Source organism: Calidris pugnax, unplaced genomic scaffold (assembly GCF_001431845.1).
Source record: "Calidris pugnax isolate Ruff unplaced genomic scaffold, ASM143184v1 scaffold20, whole genome shotgun sequence".
In the NCBI taxonomy this organism is placed as follows: Eukaryota; Metazoa; Chordata; class Aves; order Charadriiformes; family Scolopacidae; genus Calidris; species Calidris pugnax.
This window is the reverse complement of record NW_015094510.1, coordinates 1,680,636-1,707,647: the sequence shown is the minus strand read 5'-3', so window position 1 is coordinate 1,707,647 and position 27,012 is coordinate 1,680,636. Positions and strand designations below refer to the sequence as shown.

Here is a 27,012-nt window from a genome sequence, read left to right as displayed (position 1 = left end):
ATTGCAGCTGGTTAAAATCAGTAGAAAGTAATAAATTGAGATAAAATTTAACAACTTTTTGTAAGAAAACTGTAACGTTTCTATCTCGGAGCTATGCGACATTGTTTATATCCAAACAACTTTAGCCCTTATGACTACCCACATAAACTACTACTGATATGCAGCAGTTTGCTTTTTTGTGTCATTCACCACTTAAAATTTTCGGACTGTGGCCAGCAATCACAGAATCACAGAATCTTCTAGGTTGGAAGGGACCTTAAAGATCATCTTGTCCAACTGTCAACCTAACTGACAAAAATAGACACCCAATGCAAGCAGATCCGAGCGGGAAAATTATTAAATGGCACTATGAGGCACAAAAATGCCCTATGAAATACAAAAATAAGATTAAATTCTTTTAGGAAAATGTGTGAAAATAACAATGTGTATGTATGTTTATCTATTGTCATTTCTGTTGATTCCTAATGTAGCCTCCATTATCTCATGTGCTAAAAACTTTCTACAGCATTGGGCAACTTAGCCTACAGTGAATTAGTCTTCAACTAAATTTTTTTTTTGCCATCTCAATAAAAAAATTAAATACGCAGAACATCACAATTTCACAGTAAATATCCCTGCTAATAGAAAAAGATAATTCAAATTTTCTCATCTTGGGCTAATAAAGACTTGATTTCATTTAGACAAGGTATGTGTTTTTAAAAGTAATATGCAATCTGTAAATACAGATACATGCAATTTGAAAAAATATGAATTATGGTTTTATACGTTCTGTACATGCTGTCAGGTAATATGATTAATATCAATCTTGTTTAGTCATTATACATGCTAAACTGTCATGTCTTGTTAGGAATTACCTTCTTGCCCTTATGTTTGCAAGTAAAAATATTAGAATTCTTGAACAGATAAATCCAAGATATTCGTAGTCAACATAAATGGAAGTTTAGGTATGTTAAAAGTACAAGCAAAATTCCAAAAAATGTTAATGCTGTCTTACAGCAATGTGTTTCAGTAAGTACACAATTTTAACTTAAGGTATTCCAGCCTGTGTGGTCTCAGACTGTATTAACTCTTTTTAATGAAATGTTAGAGTTTGAGGGGTTGTTTTTTTTTATTTTTATCTGCTTGTGATATCAGCTGGATTCATAATGCTTGCTTTGGAGATAATTACAGCATTTTATACACTTTTAAGATTAAAACAATACATTCATGCTTAATCTTACTCTCTAAAATACTCATGTATTTTAATTTTGGAAGAAAAAGGTTAAATATTACATTTTTAATCTTGGAAGAATTCATATAGGGCTCTTACATGAGCTCTTTTATTACAGGGGAAAATATGATACTAGATAATCATGTAGTAAAACAGTTCATTATGTCAAATTATGTAGACTAACCTAATTTGATGATCATTTCCCACAGCAAAATATAATAATCAAAGTGAAAATTGGTCATTTGACTATACATATTCTAAAAAGGTTGGGTGCACCCATACAGGAAAAAAATAGAAGCTTTTTTTCTTTTTTAGGCTATATTCTTGGCCCAAATTCTTAATTGTTTCTTGACCTTCTGTTACATTTTTTTTTTTCTGAATTAATTAGTGAATGAATGTGGAAAACCTTTTAATCTGTCTTATCATTTAGATCATTCAGAATCGACTGGTACGGTAAAATTTCTTATCTTCTTCATATGGATAAATGCAGACTTATTTGACATGGAGTTCAACGGTATTATCGTGAATCATCAGTATCCAGCAGGATGCTGAGATTAGGTTTTTAGAGATTTATCATAGAATCATAGAATGGTTTGGGTTGGAAGGGACCTCAAAGATCATCGAGTTCCACCCCCCCTGCCATGGGCAGGGACACCTCCCACTAGAGCAGGTTGCTCAAAGCCCCATCCAGCCTGGTCTTGAACACTTCCAGGGATTTATAATAAAGCCTTCACAGCGCTGCTGCCCTCCTTGAGCTATCAGAAGGAACTGGGGTACATAGTATTGTGATGCCATTTGTAAACCCCTCAATGTGTGATAGCAGTTAGTTACAATTAGTACAGCCAAATTTTTCAGCTGATTTCAGACTAAGAAATTTTATATGTTTTGTCTAGATAACCAGTAGGATTTTTAATTGTTTTTCCAGATCCATCAGAAGAGCATAAAACATTGTTTGGAGGAACAATGGGGTCTCCCGTTAATAACTTTCAGTAAACAGTGTTCATTTTTTTTTAAAAAGGAGATTTCAAATCCAGATTATTTTTGCATTATTATTTGTAGTCCGTGTTCTCTTTTTAATCAGCTGAACTTTACACTTTTGACCCTCTGTCTTTAACTGCGGATAACCAAACCATACAAAAAAAAAAAAAAAAAAACTTTTTTGTTTGGGGAATAAAAAATCAGAGAAGAGGAAAATATCATCTATAAATACTGCTGAGGGAGAGTCCCCTTCCACCCCATCCCTGTCCTCTCCACCAGGGAAAAAGCCAAAAAAAAAAAAAAAAAAAAAGACTTGTGGTCTTGATTCTTCCCACTGTAACTTCAGCACTCACCTTGTACCCCCAAAAGCGGATCCTTGTTGCTCTTGTGTCTATGTATAGTCAGGGGAGTGTGAGTAAGAAGCATATTCTGTCAAAACATAAGTCAAGATTAAATTATACATTATGTTTGAGTTGACTCAGTAGCTATAACACTGCCTTACCTCTTTGCTTGTGATTCTCCTTCTCTCTGCTCCTCTTGCACCAGCTCTGACACATCTCTAATGCTGGGACCATTCAGGTCACTAAACAGAAACCTAACATGACCAAAAAAGAGAAAACCACAAAAGTGAATTGCTATCCATTAGGTTAGCAGTTTCAATCACCTTTGAAAAGGGTACAGCAGTGAAAAGAGCAAGTAAAAATTTTTATATGTCAATATTACTTACCTGGGAAAATGAGGGCATTTTGTGTCCAAGACTGTTGAGTACAGCACACTGAGCTTCTGTGCCATCCTTCATCTGCATCCAAACTTTATCCTTTTGTGCATATGATGGGAATCTATAACTTAAAGGCACCAAAATGCAGTTCTCTTAAGTGCTAAAATTAACTGGGATGAATCCACTAAATCTTTTTAGCTGAACCTCTTGATCCATGATTCCTTTTATCTGTGTTTTTTTGGGGTTTGGGTTTTTTTTTTCCTTCCAACAGTCAGCCTTTGACTAAAAGAAATATTTACCGTGAGCTCTGTGATCTTGGCACTTCCATTGCCTTTCATGCTTGATGCAGTTGTTAGTGTTTTGGAACATCAGAAGTGCAATTTTAGACTTTATCCATTGGCTTGCAAACTTCAGATGAAAACTTGGAAGGGCAGTCTGTCAGCACTCAGATGTTTGGCAAAAAGTTTTAGTAATCATTTTCTGAGGTTACATTTAAGAGGTTATAAATTTGCTATGCTTTGATGTATGGCATTTTACTCTTTCTTCAGATATTTAAGATGCAGACATATCATAGTGAAGAAAACCAATAAAATGCAAAATTAAATCTATTTATTTTAGCTTTTTTGACTCAAAGTGCAGAGAGCAGAAACTGACTTCTAAAATGTTGAAAATTAATAAACTGCTGTTTATATTTTTAATGTGAAGTTCATAATCCACTGGGGTTTGGGGGGGGAGGGGGGAACACCAGCCAGCAAGTATAACAACTGGAGGTGTTCTTTTTATGTTTTAAATAGAAATATACTAGGAGGCCTGAAAAGAAATAAAAATGAGACAGAGGTGTAAGAGACACCAATAGAAAGCTTTAAATAGGTATTCCTCCAAGTGCTAAGATCAGCTTTACTTTATATGAATATAAGGGAGTTAACAATTTACACTACCTTTTTTAAACTGCTTGAAATCACCTGTGTGCAATGCAGCCTGGCAATACGCTAAATTTGAATCTATAAAAGCAAAACAGATATTGCGAAAGTATTGTAGTAAGAAACAAAAGGCTAAAATTTATGACACAAATGGTGCAAATGAAGGCTGTTTATAATTCTCATTCATTTCCTATAATGCAATTGCTTATGCAGACATGATTACTTATCAGCACATGAATATTATATACTGGTTAAAAAGATATGAAAACCTGCTGATATTTTTATCTCCTTTACACATCTGTGCACTTGCAGGGCATTAGCAGCTGTGCATACAAGTGATAGAATGTAAACGTGCTGAACTAGTCACCTGCCTTATTGACACATTCATGTGTTACTCTGCCAAAGCTCTTCAAGTGAAGTTAGCAACCAGAAACCAGGCTCTGGCTATCTGCTGTGGGACAAAGTAGAAAACGTATAGTAGTAGTTTAAATAAACCTATTTGATCTCAATCAGTTAAATGGATACAAACACGTGTAGTTGGATTGCTGTTCATTTACTTAAATCAGGTTAGCTTATGTCAGTAGATTTTTGTGTCGTTCTAATTGACTTGAGTGCTAAATCTGTCTAACTATGTGTACATGAATTGGCATGAATCTTTACCTAGACCAGGTTAAAATTTACTTAGGTCAGCCATTGCAAGCTCCTATGGTTTTTAAAACATATTAAAATATAAAAAACTCTTACTGAGCTGTTCTTGCTGAGAATAATCTACCAAAATGCGATTGCCTAAGTGACTGTTATGTTGAACTTATTTTCCAATTGGCAAGTCAAAAGCTTTCCAAATCTGATGTATAATTCACCATTAATGAGCAAACCTAATGTTTCTCTTTTACTTCCATGTATCTCTTCTCCATTTTCAGGTTTTCTTAACAGCATGTCAGAATAATCCTGTTTGTAACTCACTATTTGTCTGGCTTTCACCACAGTAACTGAACATCTCACAAATATTATCCTAACAACTTAAAGCACAGAAGTGTGATTACCCCTGTTTTGCAGAAGTAACAACCACAATGAAATGGTGGTTTGCCCAGAAACTCCCCACAGTTTTTGGTAGAGGTTAAGAGTTCATGTGTCCCAAAACAGTATCTTAATCACAGCAATTCTTCTGTCCTTACGTTTCAGTTCAAAAGCCCCAAAAGAACATCTCCTTCATGCTTATTTTTCCAAACTAGACACAAATTAACTCTTTTCTTGAAGTCAGCTTCTTATCTATGCACTGATTGTTATTTGGAAGTGGTTTCACAAACAAATTGTGTTTTCACTTTGTATCATTCTGAGAATTTATGTTCATGTTTTAATCTGCGTCTCCTGAAAAAGACCATTTTCCAAAGTCCTATGAATCTCTTAAAAATGAAATCTAGTGATTTTATTTGAACTGTAGAATGGATATTTTATATTTTGTTTTCATAATCAATATGCATGCACCTGTATTGTACATGTAGACTTTAGAATAATGGTTCTTCGTTTGAGTCTTTATTTTAGAAGTCATATCTTTGCTATTAAAGGCCATGGATTTCTCCCTGTTCCTGAAGCTAAGTGGCACAGCCAGATTTGTTCCATTCTCCTTGCAGCTGTTGCGCTCCAGACCAGGCTACCTGTGCCCACGACAGTCTCCTCTAGGCCTATGTCATGGTTATGTTACCTTAACACTGAGCCATTATTTCTGTTGGATTTTTTGTTTGAATTCAAAGTATCTGAAATAATGTAAGGGTTGAATATGACCTGAAGGCATGCGACGTGCTCGAGTATGCAAAGCCTGCTAGGAGAGTACTGGGAAACTATGCAGAACCAAAGAAGACAAATCTGGTTCAACTTCACCCATCCTTCTTTTTGAGAGCAGTCCGAGGAGTGTACAGTGTGTAGAATCACATCTAGGTGACAGATAGTTGAAATCATCCAGAACAGAGCCAGGGAGCAAGGTAACACTTAGGCAGTGTAGGTCAGCAGGGTTTGGTGCCCCAGCCCAGTCCTGGCACTGTTCTGCTCTGCAGTCATTATACATCCAGACAGATTGGGTGATGCTATCATTGGCTACTTTTACAGAATTCTAGTATTCTTTATTTTCAGCTAGTTCTTTTCAAAAAGTCTCTTTTAAAAGTATTTTCTTCTAGCTGAAAAAAAAGAGGGGGAAAAAAAAAAATCACAGCAGGCTGGAGCTCTTCTGTGAGTGACATTAAAGTGTAGCTTGTTTTGTCCAAGCAAACAGGGGATCTGATGGGGTGCAACAAAAAGTGATAAACATAAGGCAGCTCTGTGTAGGTAGCAAGTAAGAATAGAGAAAAGAACAAACAATAGAGAAAGGTGATGTTAAGAACAGAAAATAGTTACTGCATTATCTTTACAATGTAGAAAATCTGCCTTTTATTCCTTTTTAATAAATGGTTGCGAAATGCATTTTCCAAGTGTGTAAGATTGGAGAGAGTCCACATGATCAAGCAGGAGGACCAACTACTAATTAGACCTATTAGGATATGCATAGTTTGTTAATGGCTCTGAGAGTTTTTCAGAGAGCTTCTCTAAAAGATCAGGCTGAGGTTCCCAAGCATTTATATAAATCTTCACGAATGTTGGACATTAAACGTGGCCACGTGAATTATCAGAAGTGTTTGTAATTCTGTGACATTGTTCCAAAATGTTAATGTTTCCAGAGTCTGAGAATCTAGTAGTCTCTGTGCTTGCGCATATTCACCTCGTCCCAGTATCCTGCACAAAACCTTTTTACTTCTGAATAGTCATCTCCATATCTCGCCTACAAAAGAAAATAGAGGTGCTTTATATTCTTTTTTCCCTCTTTTGAGGAGAAACAAAGTCTCCTGAAGTATTTGTGCTTTACCTTACCCTGACCAGATACTCCTATATTCTCGTGTTTGTCTGTCTTTCTTTTGTATTCCCCTTGGGGAATGCCCCTCACTGCTAAATTCTCTACTCCCTCAGTTTCATTTCATCTCAGCAATGACCTTGAGGATTCCAGATGAGTTTTCAGCATTTCACTATTAGTCATACTTTAAAGTATGGCTAATACTGTCCTTAGCTGTAATTAAGTTATGCTGAAGAAGACTGACTAGAAGTAACCTAGGACAGACAGCCAGTGTGTTGGATTCAGGAACCTGGAGAGTAGCAACAGCTGCCATCTGCAAAAAACAGAGGTAGAGAGAAGTTCAGAGGCTCATAAAAGGCTTTGGAGGCAGAAGTGGGAGGGCAGTACGTGTTTAATCAGGGATGGAAGCTCAGTGGATAAAAGGAGAAAACTGCTTTGTTGGGAGAGAAGGGAAGGAAGGGGTATCTGCAGGGGTTGGGAAGACACAACTGAAAAGAAATGATTGGTAACAGGTGCCTTCAAACAATCTCCAGCTCTGCCTCTTTCCCTTCTCTTCTGTGTAAAAAGATTGTACACGATAATGTCAGAATTATTTGTGTTTCTAAAGTGAATGGCTTCCTGCTCATCTATGTGCTGCGACTTGTTTTATATTAAAAAAAATGCTTATGTACAATGCTTAGCTCTCTTTTTAAATGTTAAGCCACAGAGTAATTATCATTTTTCTTATGCTACGTTTATGTTCCAAGATTCTAGTTTCTATTAATGTTCTGCATGTTTTCTAAGTAGATTACAGGGACATTTCTGCATCACAAGTAAGCCCTGGAGCTATTCTCAGCTTAAAGCTTGGAGAAACAAAGTGACATTTACATTGCTAAATGAGTGTAGAGAAGTTTCTGGCACATTTTTTACAAGGAAAAATATGCTCCTAAGCAGTGTTTCTCCTTTTTGTTATCTATTTTGTTGCTGTCAAGCTTTACTAAAACTTGAATTCCAAATAGTCCTGAATTTAGGAAGAGGAAGGACTTAACAGCTGGGTCCATTCATTCTTTTCTTGGAGTTGTATTATTCAGAATATCTTACTAGTTTTCATATATATTCTTTAAAGAATTATCTTTCTATTTTCAGTGGCATACGCTAAACAATTGTCTACTAAATGGTGATTTGTACTCAACAACTTACTTTTTTTTAGACTCTTAGAAACCATGAAAATAACACATGGTTTAGTAATGTCGATTAATATAAGTCCAATATAAATAAATTTTTTGCTCTCAAAAATAAGAATATAACTTCTTTATGGAGCATGGGATGGAATTGGCATGTGTATTTTAAATTGTATATTTTTGAGAGAGCTGGAATCAGTTAAAGTGATAAACATTTAAACAATAAATTGTTGGCTGTTGAGCAATCTGAAATTGTTCAGATTTTTTGAACGTTTAACCAGTTGTTTGTTGTATCAATTTTTCCTGTATTGGCTATGAATATTTCCATCACATTCTGCTGCTTATCCAGCTGTGTAAAATTTTTGCTTTCACTCACTTTATGATAGCATTTGAATATTACCAACTGGAAAGTGAATTTAAATACTCTGTAAGACATACCAAGGACAGGGAGAATCAAACTAAAGTGTTACCTTCTCAGAAAATACAGGAATGTCTACATAATCATTTATGTGAATAAGGCTGTCTTGATACTTCATCATTTTTACTATCTCCTTCCTGTAAGTAGAACTTACTCAAGAAAGCATATTTTTTATTAAAATTGAATTTGAGTAAATGAATGTCACAGTGGCTCAGATTAAAAAATATTTGGGGATTTAGTCCTAGTTATAATATCAAATACGTTTCCGATCTTCAATACAAAGAGTGGGGAAAAAAAAGTCAAAATTTGACATGCAAGTTCTGAATTATGAGGCAAATTATTTATTTTCCTTAAGAAGTTAGAAAGATTTAACTGTTAAAAAGAAATTTAAAGATACTGCTGAAACAGGCTGAGGTTTTTATGTATCTAAAAAGACAGAAGCTGTTCACTGCAACAACTGGGCCATTTTATTGTTGCCACAGTTCTAATGCATTCACCTTATAAAACTGGAAGTAGTTTGTAGATCCATATAGTCACAGATCCGTCAGTTCATTTTAAGCTTTCATATGCACTGGAGTAGAGAGAACTCCCAAATTAAGTGTAGTGCAGAGAAGCTATCAACATCCTGCATATGGTCTGGCATCTTTCCACTGCCCAGTTATCAGGTTCATTTGTTTGATCAGGACATTTCATACTGTCTTCCAGTTTCCAGCTTTACAATGTGTATCCGTGTGCCTGAGATGACCATATGTGCAAACCTCACAGCAGAATTCTTGCTGACTTCTGATATTTCCACTACAGCTGCAACTGAGGATGGAACTATGTCAAATACTCTCTGCTTTACACGAGGCATTAAACACGAGGCATCAGAACATGAGTTCTGATGTTTTCTCAATTGCATAGGTGATTGTTAAATCTTTGAGCTCTGTTATGCACGTAGGTTCTACTCCTGATAAGCACAAGTCCAGAACATTCCACTGAAGCCAAATTTGCACCATTTGCACTGCTGCATCCTATCCATCTACAGTCATAAATAGCGGAGTGGACTGACTTAGTTGCTTCATTTTGCTGTCGTCTTAAAATGTAGCTTCTGTAGTGTATTTCTACTATTTCACACTTTGTCATCATCGATATTAATGTACAGTGTTGTTAATTCTGTGCTAATAGTGTTGGTCTTTTTTCCACTTTCAGACAAAAAAGGGAGACAAATAGTTCATTCCAGGTTATAGGCTAGAGCCCTTCTGCAATGCGTCTCTAGCTGTTTGGCAGAAATAAAACCCGTGAAGAACAGTTCTAAAATAATTCTTTGTGTGAATTGTCAGTACTTCTGAAGAGGAGACATTCAAGGTACATCTTTTGCTTGAGAATCTCATTTCTTGATAATGACACACATACATCTCCTTTCTTTAAGTACATTCCAAAGTTCGAGAACCGTACTCAAACTTTTTCTTCAAAGTGCTGTATGCAAGTCATTGCACATGCAGAAAGGTGGAACCAGGTTATATTTCAGCCCTTCTGGTCTGTTGTTCTCCACAAATATGTTAGTGACTTGATGTTCTATGTCAGCAATCTGTACAGAAGGCTCTGTTTGTTTATCTCCATTTTAACTGCTGAATTCCAATGATACTAAAGAGTATTACCAGTGTAAAGATAAAAAGTTGTTTCTCAAGTCAGGTGACGAAGTAGCAGAGAATGAGCTTGCCTAATTTTAAAAATTTGTAGTGTAGATGTCTACATCTGAAAATTGTCTAGGAATTTGTAGTCAGAAAAGAAGAACAAGCACTCTTGTGTGATTTACCCTATCTTCATCTAAAATCGGCAAAATTCAGTGTAGAATCTTAGAATAGTTTGCATTTGTGGAAGAGACCTTTAAGGTCATCTAGTCCAACCTCCCCTGTAATGAGCAGGGGAATCTTGAACTAGATCAGGCTGCTCAGAGCCCTGTCTGACCTAACCTTCAGTGGTTTTAGGGATGGGGCATCTACCACCTCTCTGGGCAACCTGGGCCAGTATTTCACCATCCTTATTCAAACTTTTTCTTCAAAGTGCTGTATGCAAGTCATTGCACATGCAGAAAGGTGGAACCAGGTTATATTTCAGCCCTTCTGGTCTGTTGTTCTCCACAAATATGTTAGTGACTTGATGTTCTATGTCAGCAATCTGTACAGAAGGCTCTGTTTGTTTATCTCCATTTTAACTGCTGAATTCCAATGATACTAAAGAGTATTACCAGTGTAAAGATAAAAAGTTGTTTCTCAAGTCAAGTGATGAAGTAGCAGAGAATGAGCTTGCCTAATTTTAAAAATTTGTAGTGTAGATGTCTACATCTGAAAATTGTCTAGGAATTTGTAGTCAGAAAAGAAGAACAAGCACTCTTGTGTGATTTACCCTATCTTCATCTAAAATCGGCAAAATTCAGTGTAGAATCTTAGAATAGTTTGCATTTGTGGAAGAGACCTTTAAGGTCATCTAGTCCAACCTCCCCTGTAATGAGCAGGGGAATCTTGAACTAGATCAGGCTGCTCAGAGCCCTGTCTGACCTAACCTTCAGTGGTTTTAGGGATGGGGCATCTACCACCTGTCTGGGCAACCTGGGCCAGTATTTCACCATCCTTATAATAAAAAAAATTCTTCCTTATATCTAGTCTGTACTAAGGGCTCCAGAGCTGGACACAGTACTCCAGGTGGGGTCTCACCAGAGTGGAGTAGAGGGGCAGAATTGCCTCCCTCAACCTGCTGGACACACTTCTTTTGATGCAGCCCAGGATGCAGTTGGCCTTCTGGGCTGTGAGGGCACATTGCTAGCCCACGTCCAGCTTCTCATCACCAGTAGGCCCAAGTCCTTCTTGGCAGGGCTGATCTCAACCCCTTCATCCCCAGCCTGTATGGACACTGGGTGTTGCCCCAACCAAGGTACAGGCCCCTGCACTTGGCCTTGTTGAACCTCATGAGGTTCACATGGCCCCACTTCTTGAGCTTGTAACCTGTGAATGTCTCACTAACAGCTATATAGAGGAATTCAACAAGCTAGTGTGCCTAGGTTTAGATATTATTACTGATGATATCTGAAGGTCAATGTGAGGAAATCCAACCAAGTATCCGGTCACATGTTCCAAAGCTGAACCAGAGTTCTCACGAAGATCCCTCTCTCGATCTTAGCATCAGTTATTAAGTGATACACCTTTATTTTAACACAGCTTTACTTTAACAGACAATCACGGTAGGAATCTAAGAAGGACCTAAGTAAGAAAATGCACAGACTTCATAGAGCACAATATCCTTAGTATTTTCTCTACCATCACCTTATATGCCCATCAAGCTTGACTACCCTGAGACAGACAACTCTGAAGACAGTTCCTTCTGAACAACCTTCCCTACCCTTTTCCAGGAAGTAGAAAATTATAAATTTTTTTTTCTGAGTCTTCCCAAGAACATTTGTGTATTGAACATGAGCTTTCAATTCTTGAGAGACTTGAGAAATCATTTCTGAAATGTGCTCTTTACAAAACGGTACTAAATGGATATAGCATTCTCAAATGCTGGTTTAAGTTTCTCAAATTGGTATTCTTTAATATACATACCCATAACCTCATTTTCTGAACTCTGCTTTTCCCTGTGCTGACTTGTTGTTTGAAGACTACAATAGCTGCCTAACCGGGAGGATATGTGCATGTGATGACAGATTGCATTGACTTAGCACAAACATGTTTTTCATCACAGTATGGCTGTGTTCCCTCACTTGCATGTTCTGCTATAGCTATTGTTTTTATTGTTGTTGTTATTTTAGAAGTTATTATAGCCAGAATAGTCACCAAACTGCTGAACTCAGACCTACTGTTTGGCTCCCACATTGAGAAGAGTCTGGTCTCTGCACTCAAAATGTAGTGCCCTTAAGTCTTTTGTGAAGCAGTTTTTTGTCCAGTCTCCTCTATGAAAGGAGAGCTGTACAGTCCACTGTTCTTGGACCTAAAGACAGTGCTGTAATCTCTTAAATTTTTCCAGACTGGATACTTTTTTCTTTTTTTTTTTGAGTTATAATTTAACCACATGGGGACCATATGGCAGTTAAAGTGAGGAATACAAGCTATCCAAAGGAGGTCCTGAACATACATATTTTAACCGTACAGAAGACTTACAGATTGGGGGTTGGGACATGCATCTAAAATCTTCATCTTCGTGCTTGACTCACAAATTCTGAGAGACCTTACGTTTTCATCACCATCTTTGAGGGGGACAAACCTCTCTCTTTATTCCTCCTTCAGCTGATTTTTCTGGTTTTGCCAGTGAAATTGGTTTTCTTGTTTAAAGATGATAGTTTTTAGGGTCTTTTCTGTGCTTCCATTCTTTTACTGGAAATTTATGTTGTTTTCTTTACCTGGAAATGCTTGTCAGTCATCAAAATTCAGTGGTTCTTCCAGAACCTCATACATCTTAGGACAGAAGTTTCTTGTTCAGCTTCCACAATGCAAGTTCTCTGCTTCAAAATGGAGTTCTCATCCAAGTGAAGATTGCAATCACAAACTCTATACGTAAAGCTAGAAGTAGAATACCATTTGTCGTGGTAAAGGTTCAGTTAACTGTATATGCTATTGTTAGGGTCACTTTTGCTTTAGAGGATATTTATCTGAATGCAGTAACCGTGGGCTTTGATGCATGAGGAAGGAGACAGAGGGACCTGACACCCATTGGCTGCTTCTGAAGTGATTTTAGTGATAAGAAAAACCATCATGTTTACCATCATGTTTACCATCAGAATAAATTATGTTCAGGCTAGAAAGGTAGATGTCTCTTCCTACTGAGCATTTCCAATTGTTCAGTTTGATCTATGTGAAGTTTGTTTTTAAGATCATTGTATGGTGATTATTTGAAGGTGCAAGACATCCCTGCCATAAGAACATAAGAACTGATATTTATGTAATTTATTCCTGTAAGCCAGTTGCTTTTTCCTGAGACTGTTATTTTACATCTGCTTCCACAGCAGATATATATATAATTTCAACTGCTTATATAAATTTACATATTTATTATCATTATACATCTTATACATACTTTTCCCAAGTCACAGGCCGACAGGACAAGAGGAAATGGCCTCAAGTTGCACCAGGGGAGGTTCAGATTGGATATTAGGAAGAATTTTTACACTGAAAAGGGTTATCAAGCATTGGAATGGGCTGCCCAGGGAAGCGGTTGAGGCACCATCCCTGGAGGTGTTCAAAAGATGGGTTGACATGGTGCTTAGTGACATGGTTTAGTGATGGTTTTGTGGGTTTTTTGTTTTTTATTTTGATTTGGTTTGTGGTTTTTTGTCAGAGTTAGATTGATGGTTGGACTAGATGATCTTAAAGGTCCCTTCCAACCTAGACAATTCTGTGATTCTATATATAATGTTAGGTGCCTTTGCAGGCTTTTGAGTGCACAGAGAGGATTCTTTCTTGCTTTGATTATAATTACATGATAGAAACAGTAAGAAGCAAAATCTTTATACTTGTTGACAATCCACTGAAAAGAAATGAAATAACTATCTTGATAAATATCAGTTGTCCTTAATGTAGGCAATTTTTTTATATACTTCATCAATTATTTACTTGATAAAACAGCATTCCTTTTTATGCCTTAGTCATTTTCCATAGGCAATTTGCATCAGACAATTCTTTTTCATTTTGTTTTAAGTTATTATTTTGTTATAACATTTAATATTACACTAATTTTGAATTTTTGTAGTACTGAATTAGAAAAACATAAGATGCTTTTCTGATACATGTATGTTTGAACATGTATAAAGGGCAACAAAAACAATGTTGATGGAGAATCCCTTGTAGTATCTATAACTCAAAATACATTTATATTTTATATTGCTGCATGCCTTATTTTTGCATTTTCTCACCTCTATCTTCTAGTTGCATTGCTAGTTGAAGGAGTCAAATTTTATCCTTCATATTCCCAAACTGATCTTCAGTCTCCATTTTTCTAGGAACTATTCAATTATCCATAATAAACAGGTAAAAATAATTTCAAATAAAATAAACTTATTTTTACTTGTTTCAAGATCAAACATCCTCATATGTATCTCAGATTCTTCTGAAATATGATTAATATGAGCAGATAGCATCCAACTATTTTGCTTTTTTTTCCTTTACCTTTTAAAATGGTTGACACTTGTTTTGTTTGGTTCCTTTAATGCTGTTTTAAAGCTTGATGATTTTAATGTGATATTCAGTTATTGCAGACTGTAAGAGTTCCACAACAACAGCACTGATTGATAGCATTCAGCCTAATAAATCAACAAGGCAAAACTAGGGAAAAATCCCAAACCAGAAAACATTTTAATTAATGAACATCATGGATAAGATTGGTGCCTATCCTTTGTCTATACCTAAATATTTCCCTCTCCGTTTGTGTATTGGCACACAAAATTGTTTTTGCTATTTTTAACTAAGGTTGTTGGATATCACAGTACCAAAAATAAAAATGGAAATAAGCAAGCAAGTTCTTCTGATACTATTTACAATGCAATACATGTTACCTTACCTCACCTCCTGCTACATCGCTCGCATTGTTCTCAGTCCATTCATTCTATTTGCTTACTTTGTATTCCAGCTACTTTCTGGTTGTGTATGCAAAAGTTTCAATGGTTGTTTTATAGTTCAAGTAATCTTCATTAAATGTGAATTACTGTGCATAAGTGAAACACGGGATGTTAGATTGTTCTAAAGCATGAACCTATGCATGTTTGGGAAAACTTACATGAGTAGACGATCTGTGGCGTGAATCCCTGTTCTAAAAATGCATTTCTTTTTAACACAGCAATTCGTTACTTCAAATGTGTGTGCAAGGGGAATTATGATTGTACATTGGCTATTCAGGATAAAAGTTGGTTTAGGTGAAGTAGAAGTCTGAGAAAAGTAAAAGATAAGGAGAGTGAGGTGAGAAATGGATTGAGCTCATTACAACTAAATTTAGGTATCTAAATGGAGGTGTCTGCAGTGAGGTAAGCGTCTTTGCTTTATAGCCAATAGTCACCTAGTCAATATGGCTAGTGTTGTTACACAACGATTCAGCCAACACACCCATAAGGATCCACTCCTGAAAGAGTTGAATCATTTTCCAAGCTACACTGTCTGTAATGGAAAGTTAGATTCCTAGCTTATGTGCAGATACTTCAGTTTAGACACAAATTTAGGTGTTACAAGCTTTAGCTAAATCCCTTTTAATGTGTCACACAGCTCACTGCTTTGTTTTTTGGCATTTGTGCTGGTAGGCAGAGCGGGTTAGTATCCTTAACAAAAATTCATCAGGTTTCTGAGGACAGACTTTCAACATGATCAGAGGGCTGGAGCACCTCTCCTATGAGGACAGGCTGAGAGAGCTGGGGTTGTTCAGCCTGGAGAAGAGAAGGCGCCAGGGAGACCTTGTGGCAGCCTTCCAGTATCTGAAGGGAGCCTACAGGAGAGATGGGGAGGGACTTTTTGTCATGGAGTGTAGCGATAGGACGAGGAGTAATGGTTTTGGGTTGAAGGAGGGGAGATCTAGATTAGCTACTGAAAAGAAATTCTTTACTGTGAGGGTAGTGGGACACTGGAACAGGTTGCCCAGAGAAGTTGTGGCTGCCCCATCCCTGGAAGTGTTCAAGACCAGGCTGGATGGGGCTTTGAGCAACCTGCTCTAGTGGGAGGTGTCCCTGCCCATGGCAGGGGGGTTGGAACTTGATGATCTTTAAGGTCCCTTCCAACTCTAACCATTCTATAATCCTATGAAGATAGGGTGTAGCCCTGATCCATGTTTGTATGGGTGACACTCCTACATAAAAAGTGGTTTTGTGCCGGCTGCATACTTTAATTTTTAACTTGTTTCATCTTAACCCACCTTTTCTTGAGAAGCACGTTGTTTTCCGTGTCTCTGCACTGCCACGTCTCACAGAATATTGTGTAAGTGGGGAGCGGGTGCTTGTGTTGCCGAAGCTTGGGACAGAGAGACCAAGGCTGTAAAGCCAGCGCAGAGAGGAGCTGGGTGAATCCCCTCAGAGGTGTCAGTACTCATAGTCCTCCCAAGAAGGACTGCTCTCTAGCTCGCCAGATCCTTCAGACCTGGAAGCCTGAAGGCAGTGACACACAGCTTGTGTAGCATGGCTTGCTTGTATGTCCAGGAGCCAGCGTGGCAAGGACCAAATACCTCCACAGAGAAACTGGGACGTGCAGAGCTTTAGCAACGCTGTTTCTGCAGTGCACTGAGTAACTGCAGTGAATACCGTAAGCAAACAATTTGCACAGCTCTTCCTGGACACAGGATTGGGAATTTGACACAGTGGAAATGTCTAAAAATTTTAACCATCCATTTGTCTTCACATCTTCCTTTACGTAGCTTATCCTGAAACTAATACATCTCCTTCTACACCAAAGATTCTTCCCATCCATTTTGAACCCTATACCTACTTTCCTATTTTTTGACAAGGTCCTATTCGTACTGGAACAAGTTCACATGTTTCTGCTAAGCACAATCTGCTTTTTCCATGTGAGCTTTCTAGAACAACTTGACAGTTTTTAGGATTGGAAAATATTGTTGAATCACGGTAACATGCTAATAGTAGCAAGTAGCACTAATGACTTTGTTTAGAATTTAAAAATGAAGCTAAGAATTAAGATTGTGTTCAGCAGCAGAGAAATCTAAAGAGATGGGTAAAATTATTGCAGTTCAAGACAGAACTTTGTTTTCAGTATTTGCTTGGTTGAAAACAGCAAATCTCTTGCAAATGTGTTGGGCCAATTTTCTTTTCTTGTTTAGCAGTACATACCAATGATTCTGTTGGATTCAGTATTTCCTGTGCTATTTTGCCAAGTTTGTTAAGGTCTTTCTCACTAAATGTGGAAGGATTTTAGAACAAATACTAAGGCAATTTTAGCTAAATTCTTACGATAAATTTGGCCGTGATGCCAAAATACTTTATTCGTTGTGGGCTAATTTGTCATCCCCACTCCCTGTCATTCCTTCACATTAGAGAATTCTCCTGTCACGGGGGAATCTCGTCTGAGAGCTGACTCTCCAGAGCCTATTCCAAGTCTGAAAACAGACAGGGCTGTCAAGTACAGGACGGATTCTGTGAAGTAGAGGAGACCTTAGGCTGCCAAGTGGATCTTGACACAAGAGAATTTGACCCTACACATACAGGTTTCAACTCTTGTTTCTGAAATAAATCTGCGTGACAGTTTTTGGGTTTTGCCTTGTTCAAACGTGCAACTATTTGGTCCACAGAACAAGGCAGTTTAAGTATAGGAACAGCACTTGTTAATGTCAAAGCATTGTTTATGTACAATTTAATCTCCTGTGATGGCGTATTTATTTGCTGTATACTTGCTTGAGTTATTTTCATCGAGAAATTCTGTCTATGTGTCGCTTTGGCAACATCTTTGCAGAGTTTACAACTTTGAAAAACATGTTGGCATCAACTATGCAGTCCTTTTAAACAGCTGCTCTGCAGTCACGCTGTTTCAACATGCCACCACACATGGCTGAATTATGCAAATAGTTAATATTAAATGACTGAGATACAAGAACAATTTGTACACTCGATAAAGCTGGTCTGCGGAGTGTAACGTCCATTCATATAACTGAGTTAGCGTGGGACAATTTAAAGGCAACAAACGTGATTCTTTTGACTTTGTGTCTTGTATTAAAGGCAGCAGTGAGCAGAGAGAAGGTATATGGCAGGAATATTTTAAAAGGCTGAGGGGTTTTTTTTTTAACTCGTTACTAATAATGCAATGAAAATAGAACGTGCATCAATGTAGTTTTCTGGCAAGTATTAAGAAATAGGTAAGATATAACAAATGTTTGTCATTCAGCTATAAATATGAGTTAGCCTGTTCTGGTTGAGAGATAAGATAGAATGTTAATTATGTAGAATGCTAATACATTAACAGTATTGCTTATTGAAGACAACTGCATTTGTAAAATGCAAGCAAACAAAAACATTAATAGTTAATAAAACATAACATTATCATAAAATTTACTTTGAAAGGCTTTTCTGCTGACATTGCTGTTTCTGGTTCTGCAATAGTGAGTGCTCTGAATAATAATAATAATAGTACAATAAATAGTAACAATAAATAATGTTTTAAATTCTATAACTTATTTTTTAGTAATTACATCCATTACACGTGGGGAGAGAGAACGTTAGGCACTAGATGATACAAGGTGACAAAAGGAGATGTCCAGTTAATGTCACAATTTTTTTTTTCTTTCTCACTGTACTGTAGCTTTTGAATAATCTGTTTTGTTCAGCTAAGTGGAAAGAAAAGGTTACTTTTTTAATTAATTCAAACTGTTTACAAAGCAAATTATTCCAACATCCAAAAAAGTCTGCATTTCTATGTGCTCTTGGTTTTCTTTTTCCCAAGTTGGAACTTTCATTTTTCACAAAATATCTTTTCCACGCTGATCCCTTTGCTGTAGCAAAGTTTTTTCATTGATTTTTCTTTTCTGGTCTGGATATAAAGACACGCTCATGTTTCTAGTAATTTATTTATAAGACTTCCATGCAAGACCTACCGCTGAAAAGTACGATTTGTCACAGTCATTCAAGTTAGATTTGTAAACTCCCTTGGCCTGACAAAATTCAAAAAACTTCTTTTAACTTAAAAAGCTAAAGTTAAATTCTTCTTTTAAGTTAAATAGTTAAGTTAAAAGAGATAGTGGACTCCTTATTGCACAGTAAATGTTCTCTTTTACAGCCTTTAAGCAGTACAAAATTTGAGTTGCATAAATCCTATATGCCTTTTTTATTTTCTTATTTTAGTAGTGTCCAATTAGTAACCTTATTAATTATGGCAAGTATATGTTCATGCTTGTTAGATTTACTGATCCACTTACACGTGTAGTTTGGTGAATATAAATTTATTATTAATAAATAAATATTTAATAGGTTCAAATGCTTTTTTACTGAATAACTTAGTACTGTTCTTTTGTGGTTTTATAGGAACTAGCCACAATGAAACAGATTCTAATTAGTCTACATGGTAAACGCTATGAACAGAATTCACCTCCGTCTCATATTGATTTAAAAAGTGCGACGGCAAAAAACAAATCAAACCCTTTAGTAAAACTGCTGCCAGAACATGAAGAAGAAAATGTATTTACACCTAAGCCAACGTTATTTGTAAGTACTATAATAAGACTAAGTGCCATAAGATTTTTTGATCGTTAACCTTACTTTTTAAAGATAAAAATGTGGGTTCATACTTCAAGGAGATATACAATTAATTCAGCTGAATACTTAGAGCTCTTTATAGGAGTGTTCAATGTTGAGGAGACAAATTGCAGTTTATGATGTTATTTAGCTATTTGGTACTTTCTGCATCTTAAGCTCAGAGCAAACTAAATTTTATTTTTTTATATGCCATTATAATATTACAGTATTAAGAATGGTTAGCAAAAATTTAATAGCCACAGGGATCCACAGACTATGTATACAATTTTAAATCTACCCTGATCATGTATGAGTGTGGTGTGTGTGTGTATACTTACATATCGTGGAGCAGGAGTGAGGAAATAAGTGTATTTATGTATTCTTATATTTATGAATATATGTATACTAATGTATGTATATATATCTAAATATATCTATAAAAAATACATGCCAAATATTGATATCTCTTCTGTTACTGAGGATACCTGATATTAAAACCCTGTTTTGTTCCTTTAGAGAGTAAATACTTGGATTTCAACACTTCAAGTGGCCTGTGTCAGGCTTAGTGCCTCTACTATTTGAAAGCTTCATGAAAATGGTTTAGAAGTTTCTGGCTCTGACTATATCTGAGCTGATAAACGTAAAAGAGCCAAGTTGCAATGCTGAATCATAAAACAAATCATGACTCTTACTTACGCTTCTTGAGGCTACCTTTCCCGAGATTGGTTGTATCCACACCGCACAGCATAAATGCTATTTTGATCCAAATATCTATATAGTTTTTTCTTTTTTTTTTTCTTTGCCTGGTGGACACTTGAAAATTCAGTGTCTTAAACAATATAAGGTTTGTATTGCAGCACAGCAGATACTATTTTTCTAATACACAATGTGGGAAATGGTTGAGTCTCTTGGACATGATGTGAGGGCATTTGGGGACTTTAGAGGTTCAAAATTTGCTTGGATAGTGTTATGAGACTAAACACAGGCCACTCAGTGTTGTCTCCTCCACAATGCTTTTGGTGGTGCTAAATCACACTGCACAAACTTCTGCCTTTGACAGAGCTATTCAGTGATCCAAAACAGAGCCAAAATGTGAGCTAGCGATTAGGTTGTGTGGATGATCCAGGGTTTCAGTGTTTAATCTCTCCTGTTTTATTTAGGGATATAGAAATGGCGTAGTAATCTAGAAAAAATGCTTTTATATTGAGAAATTGTGACCAATTTTTCTTTGAAAAATTTTCTTTGAAAAATTCTTCAGACTTTGGAGTAGGGAACTGAAAATGGGCAGATGGCAGGGTTTCTCCTTAAGTGTGGAAAGAATTTAGTAGTCCTGTGAAAATCCTGCCAATTTAGCTCAATTTCTAGAATTTTAAAAGCTTGCACAAATAGAGATTTATTATTGTAACTGAAATCTTCAAAATGAGAGAAAGATGGAGATTAAAATGTGATGAGAACCCCCACCACAAGGCCGGCTGAATAAAGTCGATTTTTAAATTGAATGGTTATTAAGTCTCAGAGGAAAGAATTAATAGAGAGCAGACAGCAAATGGAACTAGAAAGGGATGAGTTTAGGGACAACAGACAAAAGAGGCAGTACTCACTAATGTAAGAGATTATACCCAATGCTGAAAACAGAATAGTCCTTACCTTGTTCCACCTCCACTTCTTCAGTTTTATTTCTCTATACAAACGACCTCTGAATTTGGCACAAGAACGTTGTGCAATCCTGACCGCGTAGCAGTAGCCCATAGGATTATGAAGGCAAGGCAAAGTTGCTCACAGATAATTCTCTGTGATCAAAATACTTTCTACGCTGTCAGAAAACTGCTGAATTATTTTATTTTTAATTATAATTGTTAAGAACTACATTGCTGCACAAAGTGTTGGTCAATTATGGCACACCTAAGATCTCTGTTTTTTAAGTTCCCTTCCCTTCTCAAGTGGGAGAGTCAGATGATGCTGTTTCCAATGAAACCTATTTATGGCACAGTTGGTGTATGTTTTCATTGTGATAGATATTTTAAAACAAATAATTTACTTCTTACTGTATAATCTTCTTTTTATAACCTAGAAATAGGAATATTTTCATGCAGATATGCTGTAATAAAATCCTTAAATGCATAGTCTTGTTTTTAATTTATTTGCATTTAAGCAAACAGCTTAGTTATCCCTCTGAACTACAGAGGAAGGAAAGAGACTTTAGCGTAGATTGCATGTTTTTCTTCTGACTTCCCTGTCTCACAAGTAAATTTATTTAATTCTTTATTTTACAGACAAATAAAGAGGCACCTGTATGGTACAAGAAACTGCAGAAGAAAACATCACCATAGCATTTTTCCAAAATTACTCAAAATAATCCTTTGGGGACCTTTTCTTTGAAGAAAGTTATTTTCACCATAACGATGCCCTGTTTTGGTTTTAACTGGTTTGGTTTTAACTGTTCATTTATACCTGTCGAATGATCTTATGCTTCATAAAATAATTTTTAGATTTGTTATGTGAAAAAATGTGTGGAAATAAGGCATGCAATGATTTTGCTAACATATATTTGAATTTTAAAAGATAAATAAACACTAGCATATTGTACATATTTATGATCTGGGCAGTTAAAAGGTGTGTTATTCAGAGTGTTCAAATTAATGCATGTTTTGGCTTTTTTATATTGTTTTTCTTGGACCCTGTGTTTCATGCCACATTCCTTGCAACTATTCTGGCTCATAGAAATTATAAAAATATACATGAGTTAACATCAGACTAAATCCTACTTTCTATGAAGGAAACTCATGTCAGGTGGAAAAAAAATCAATTTCTTACCGGCCTTGATTTGTATAGTTTGTTATTTGATATCATTTGTTCTACCAAACAGGCAGTAAAAATGTTCTAAAGAAAAGCAATAACATCGATCTTAATTATCAACACCGATACTTAATGGGCTAGATACACTTGCTCTAGTGTAGTTAATCAGTGTAATAATAAAAACAGAATCATGATGTGCGAGTACTGTAGCATGTAATGGTGAAACGGATAACTTGCCGTATTTAATTGTATGAAAATAAGCCCCACCATGTTCCAAGAATACAGTCAATATATTTATTCCACTTCACTTAGACTACAGAAAAGGTCTCTCATACTTTAAAGCACTTTTGACTGCAACTGGTACATGTCTATATACAGCATAAATGTAGATGATATTGTTTAAGTGACTGTATACTGAAAATATTGTTCAGATTTCATTTAAGAGGAAGCTCCTTTTTATTACGTCCTTTTTACTTAACAATATCTCTTCAACTGATTCATTATTCCTACCTAGACATGAACAATAATTATTTAGTATATAATGCTGAGCAATATCAAGCTTTTGATTCCTAGATGCACTTATTTTCATTTTCCAAACAGCAGTTTGAAACACAGGAATACTTTCTCTGTTCCAGGTAAGCTTCAGTTTCTTCCTTATTTTTTTCATAATTCTGAGTGAGGTGAAAATGCTACCAATTGCACATCACGGATTAAAATTATCATTCTGTGAGGGAAGGAGGCCAAGTATGTAGACAAAGGTAATATCTTTTATTAGACTGACCGGTGTGCACTGGGGAAAAAATACGCAAACCTTTGGGCTCACAAACCTATCTCTACAGACATTCCTGAATAAACTATGGTTTCCTGAAGTCTAGGGTTTTATCTAACTTGTATTTTTATGTGAATGGAATCATTAACATGTCTTTCATGTGAAATATCTCCCATATGCAGATACTAATTTTGTAGTTTCTAACAGATTTTATATGATTCACAGTCCCTAGTTTAACTTCCCAGACTATCCTGTTTGTCTGTTATCACCCAATAATTAATAAATTATATTACTGATAAGGACTGTGAGCTATTTTAGGCAAGGTAGTAGTTGGAATCTTAAGTGTTCACGATTTGTTCTCCTGTAGTATTCTTCTAGACAAATTGGTGACATACTGACTGTAAGGTGGGTAGAAAATTGGCTGACACACCAAGCTCAAGGAAATGTGATCAGCAATGCAAAGTCCAACTAGTAGCATCCCTCAGCAAGTTCATAGGCAATAGCAAATTTGGAGGAGTAGTCTGTACACTGGAGGGCAGGATCTCAGAGGGACCTCAACAGGCCGGAAACTTGAGTCAACAAGAACCTTATGAAGTTCAACAAAAGCAAATGCAGTCCCACATCTAGGATGGAGTAACCCCATATGCCAGTACTGGCTGGAAAGCAGCTTGGCAGAAACAGACCTCAAGGTCCTAATGGACAAAAAATGGAATGTGAGTCAGCAATGTGCCAGCCAGCCGCATCTTGGGTGGTATTAACAGCAGGATAGCCAGCAGATGGAGGGAAGTCATCCTTCCCTTCTGTTTGGCACATGGGAGACCACATCTGGAGTGGTGCATCCAAATTTAGGCTTGTTCAAGACAGACATGGACATACTGAAGTGAGCCCAGCAGAGATTCTCCACAATGATCAGGGGCTGGAGCAGCTGATGCAGAAGAGGAGGCTGAAAGAGCTGCACTTGTTCAGCCTTAAGCATAGAGGGCTTTGGGGGGAACTTGTTGCAGTCTCCAGCTACCTGATGGGATGGGATGGTACAGAGGCAACAGAGCCAGACTCCTCTCAGAGATGCAGAGTGATAGAGTAAGAGGCATTGGACACAAGTCAGAGCACTAGAAAACTCAGGTATTTAAAAAAACGTTTTTATTGTGAGAGTGGTCAAATACTGGAATAGGTTGCCCAGAGAGGTGGTGTAAGCTTCTTCCTTGGAGATATTCAGAACTCAACTGGACAAAGTCCTGAGCAACCTGGTGTAATTGGACCTGACATTGAAATGGACTAGATGGCTGATTTTCAGAATTCCTGCCCAACCTAAATTACTCTATAGTAGTATTTCTAAATACACTAATGTAAGCTAGTGACATGACTTCTTACCTTCCCAGAGACACAGTGTTTAGTTCTTCCACGGAAATACAATACACAAGAACATTTTGATGCTTCCAGAATGAATTGTGCATTGTAAACATCTGTGTCATCCAGGCAACCCCATTTTCTAGGAAGGCTGAAAGAGAATTAGACTGATTTGTGGTGAAATTTTATTGTCATTTAAACAGTTCTTCAGATGACAAGTAACATATTCTGGCAAAGTTTTTTTAGAAAATTACTTACAAGGCCCATCTTTAAATTTGCAAAAATAAAAGTAATTTGTTAGCATATACTGATAACACATAATGTTGTTGGTAAATTCTTGTAATGCATATAGTCCCTGCTTAAATTTCCTCAGTATGTAATTTTTTTTCCAGTTGAATACTTTGTATTTTTCCTGGGTCTCCTCACCAGACTCCAAGGCTAGAATTAATTATCTAGGAGGAGACTTCTAAGCTTTTCATGTGAAAGCTAGAATGTCACTTAAATATAACTATTCAAATGTGAAATGCCCTATAGCAAAAATTAATGAACCTTTTTGCTCTTTAAGTAATGAAAAGGTTCAGTTGCATTACCTGCACAGCGTTTTCACTGATGTTATTTCCCACAAACATAGTTGTCAAATGAATTATTCCAAAATTCATCTTCGTGAAATGGTCTTTGCCGTTTCCCATTGTGGCAGGCCTTGTGTCAATGATGTGTGAGTCAAAAATAATGAAGTAAAGAGAAATTTCTAAGGGCAGTCATGCATATAAGCAACTTGTGACTGAAGTGCCCAACCCACATAATCATCCTCGGTTCCTCTTTTTCAAACCAAAGGGAGCAGAGAAAAATCTCTATCCACTATTACATTTCTTGGTACATTAAGTTGGTGTTACTTAAGTGATAAGTTTCGTAAGTACATGGGCTTACAAAAAGGACAGGAAAAAGGAAGGACAGTTGGTTTACAGCAGGTTGGGATTATTATTTTTTTATGGTATAATTGCTTTCTCACCTTTCTGTCTCTTCCTGGAAGTAAAGAAGCTTGAAAGCATTAAGGAAATCTCATTTGAGGAAGAAACTGAAAACATGAAATACCTTTTTTTTTAAGTAAGGACATAAACTCTTAAGTCTTGTTGCTGAATCCTGTGATCATACTTCACTGGTGTTGTAATTTCTAAATAGTTTCTGTGCAAAGAAATGATATGTCATTGAGATTTATATTCTTCCTCCCCTTCAAGACTTTCTGTAGTGATGAAACCTTGTAAAAGAGGAACAATGTTAAATTCAAATATTAGTTTTCTGGGTATTTCTCAGTATCTCTGGGATGCATTTTGCTCCCTCTTACACTTAGGTTGTTTTCTGTTATCCTTTTGTGTGATATGTAGTTGCAGCAAAAAAGGAACACAATCTCTACTAAACCTCTGACATCTGGTAGACGGTCAGGTAGAATTCTTTTGCTCCTGGTGCGCGTTCTTCAACTTCTGTGTCTTTGGAAAACATGACTTGGAGACTGTGACTTTCTAGAAACAAATTTTTACTTTTGGAAGAAGTGTTTATGTATATGCCTCAATCAGCTGTCAGTCCGGTGCACATTTGCCTGAAAACAGATTTATACACAATCATTTTGAGTCTGTAACAGCCTGTCATCTCTCAGGGTTACTCTCATTTAGGGAGGTCTACTGAGGAAAGAATTTATCTCCCTGTTAACATTACATCTAATAGAACATATGTTAGACTTTTTACCGAGTCAAAGAAATGTATCCCTGGTATTTTCTTATACCAAAAAATATCGAGACTCTGTGTTCCTTCTCAACCTTTGCAAACGAAACGAGTATCTCTGGAAGATCCAGCCCTGCTTAGTGTCTTTGGGCAATATTATCCCCTTCTTGAATTCCTGGGATTGGTTGGGAACTCTTGACCTTTAAAACGCGTGCTTCTGTAGCTTAATTAAGGCGGTTACACTTTGGGTATTTCGGACTGAAGCTGGGCAGCCATGGGCAGCGCTACAAGGTGCTAACTCCCGGGGGACGGCATCGCCAGCAGGAATGGGCAGCAGCTGGGAATTATGGAAGAGGGAGCGGGGAGTTACTGCAGACACTTTTAGCAGTGGGAGAAGTTAGGTACGGCTCCGCAGATGTTAGACCCTCTGCAGCTCTTTAAGCCCTCTGCTGACAGCACAAGAACCACCAACTTCATTCCACAAGAGTTCATTTTCCAGAGTGCCCTGGTTTGCTTTTCCTCAGTAAGTTTTCCATAATAGTAATTTATTTATTTTTTTTTTCCTGAGGGAGAAAGAGAAACTCCTTTTTTCTCAGGATGTTGGAATGGGTCCAAAAAAATGGTGAATTTTAATCAGCTTACCCTTTAAGGGATGAAGGGGAACAAACAAAAAAACCCCAGCAAATTTCATCCCCATGAAAGCAGGAAATGGCAGAAGTACTAAATGCAAAAAGTTAGGATTGATCATGGAAATGGCTTTTACTCAGAAACTTACATGTTTTCATAGACTCTGTGCCCTTTTTGAAGATACTACAGAAATAACCACTGTAAAAGAGAATGCCGCTTTGATTGAAGCAATAGAATCAACTTTGTTTGACCATGAATAATTGAAGTCTTTGTGTTAATGCTTCTTTTAAGGAGTA

General features: G+C 36.7%; 1 protein-coding gene across 1 annotated transcript in view; it reads left to right on the top strand.

Annotated features, from left to right (window-relative positions):
• The window catches only part of PIBF1 (progesterone immunomodulatory binding factor 1), a 135,882-nt gene extending 113,824 nt beyond the window's left edge, over positions 1-22,058 (top strand). Inside the window, exons 17-18 of the mRNA XM_014966146.1 lie at positions 19,252-19,431; positions 21,735-22,058. Coding sequence (XP_014821632.1) covers positions 19,252-19,431; positions 21,735-21,791 — 237 coding nt within the window. The 3' untranslated portion in view covers positions 21,792-22,058. The remainder of the gene's footprint in view (positions 1-19,251; positions 19,432-21,734) is intronic.
• Positions 22,059-27,012: the final 4,954 nt, after the last annotated feature.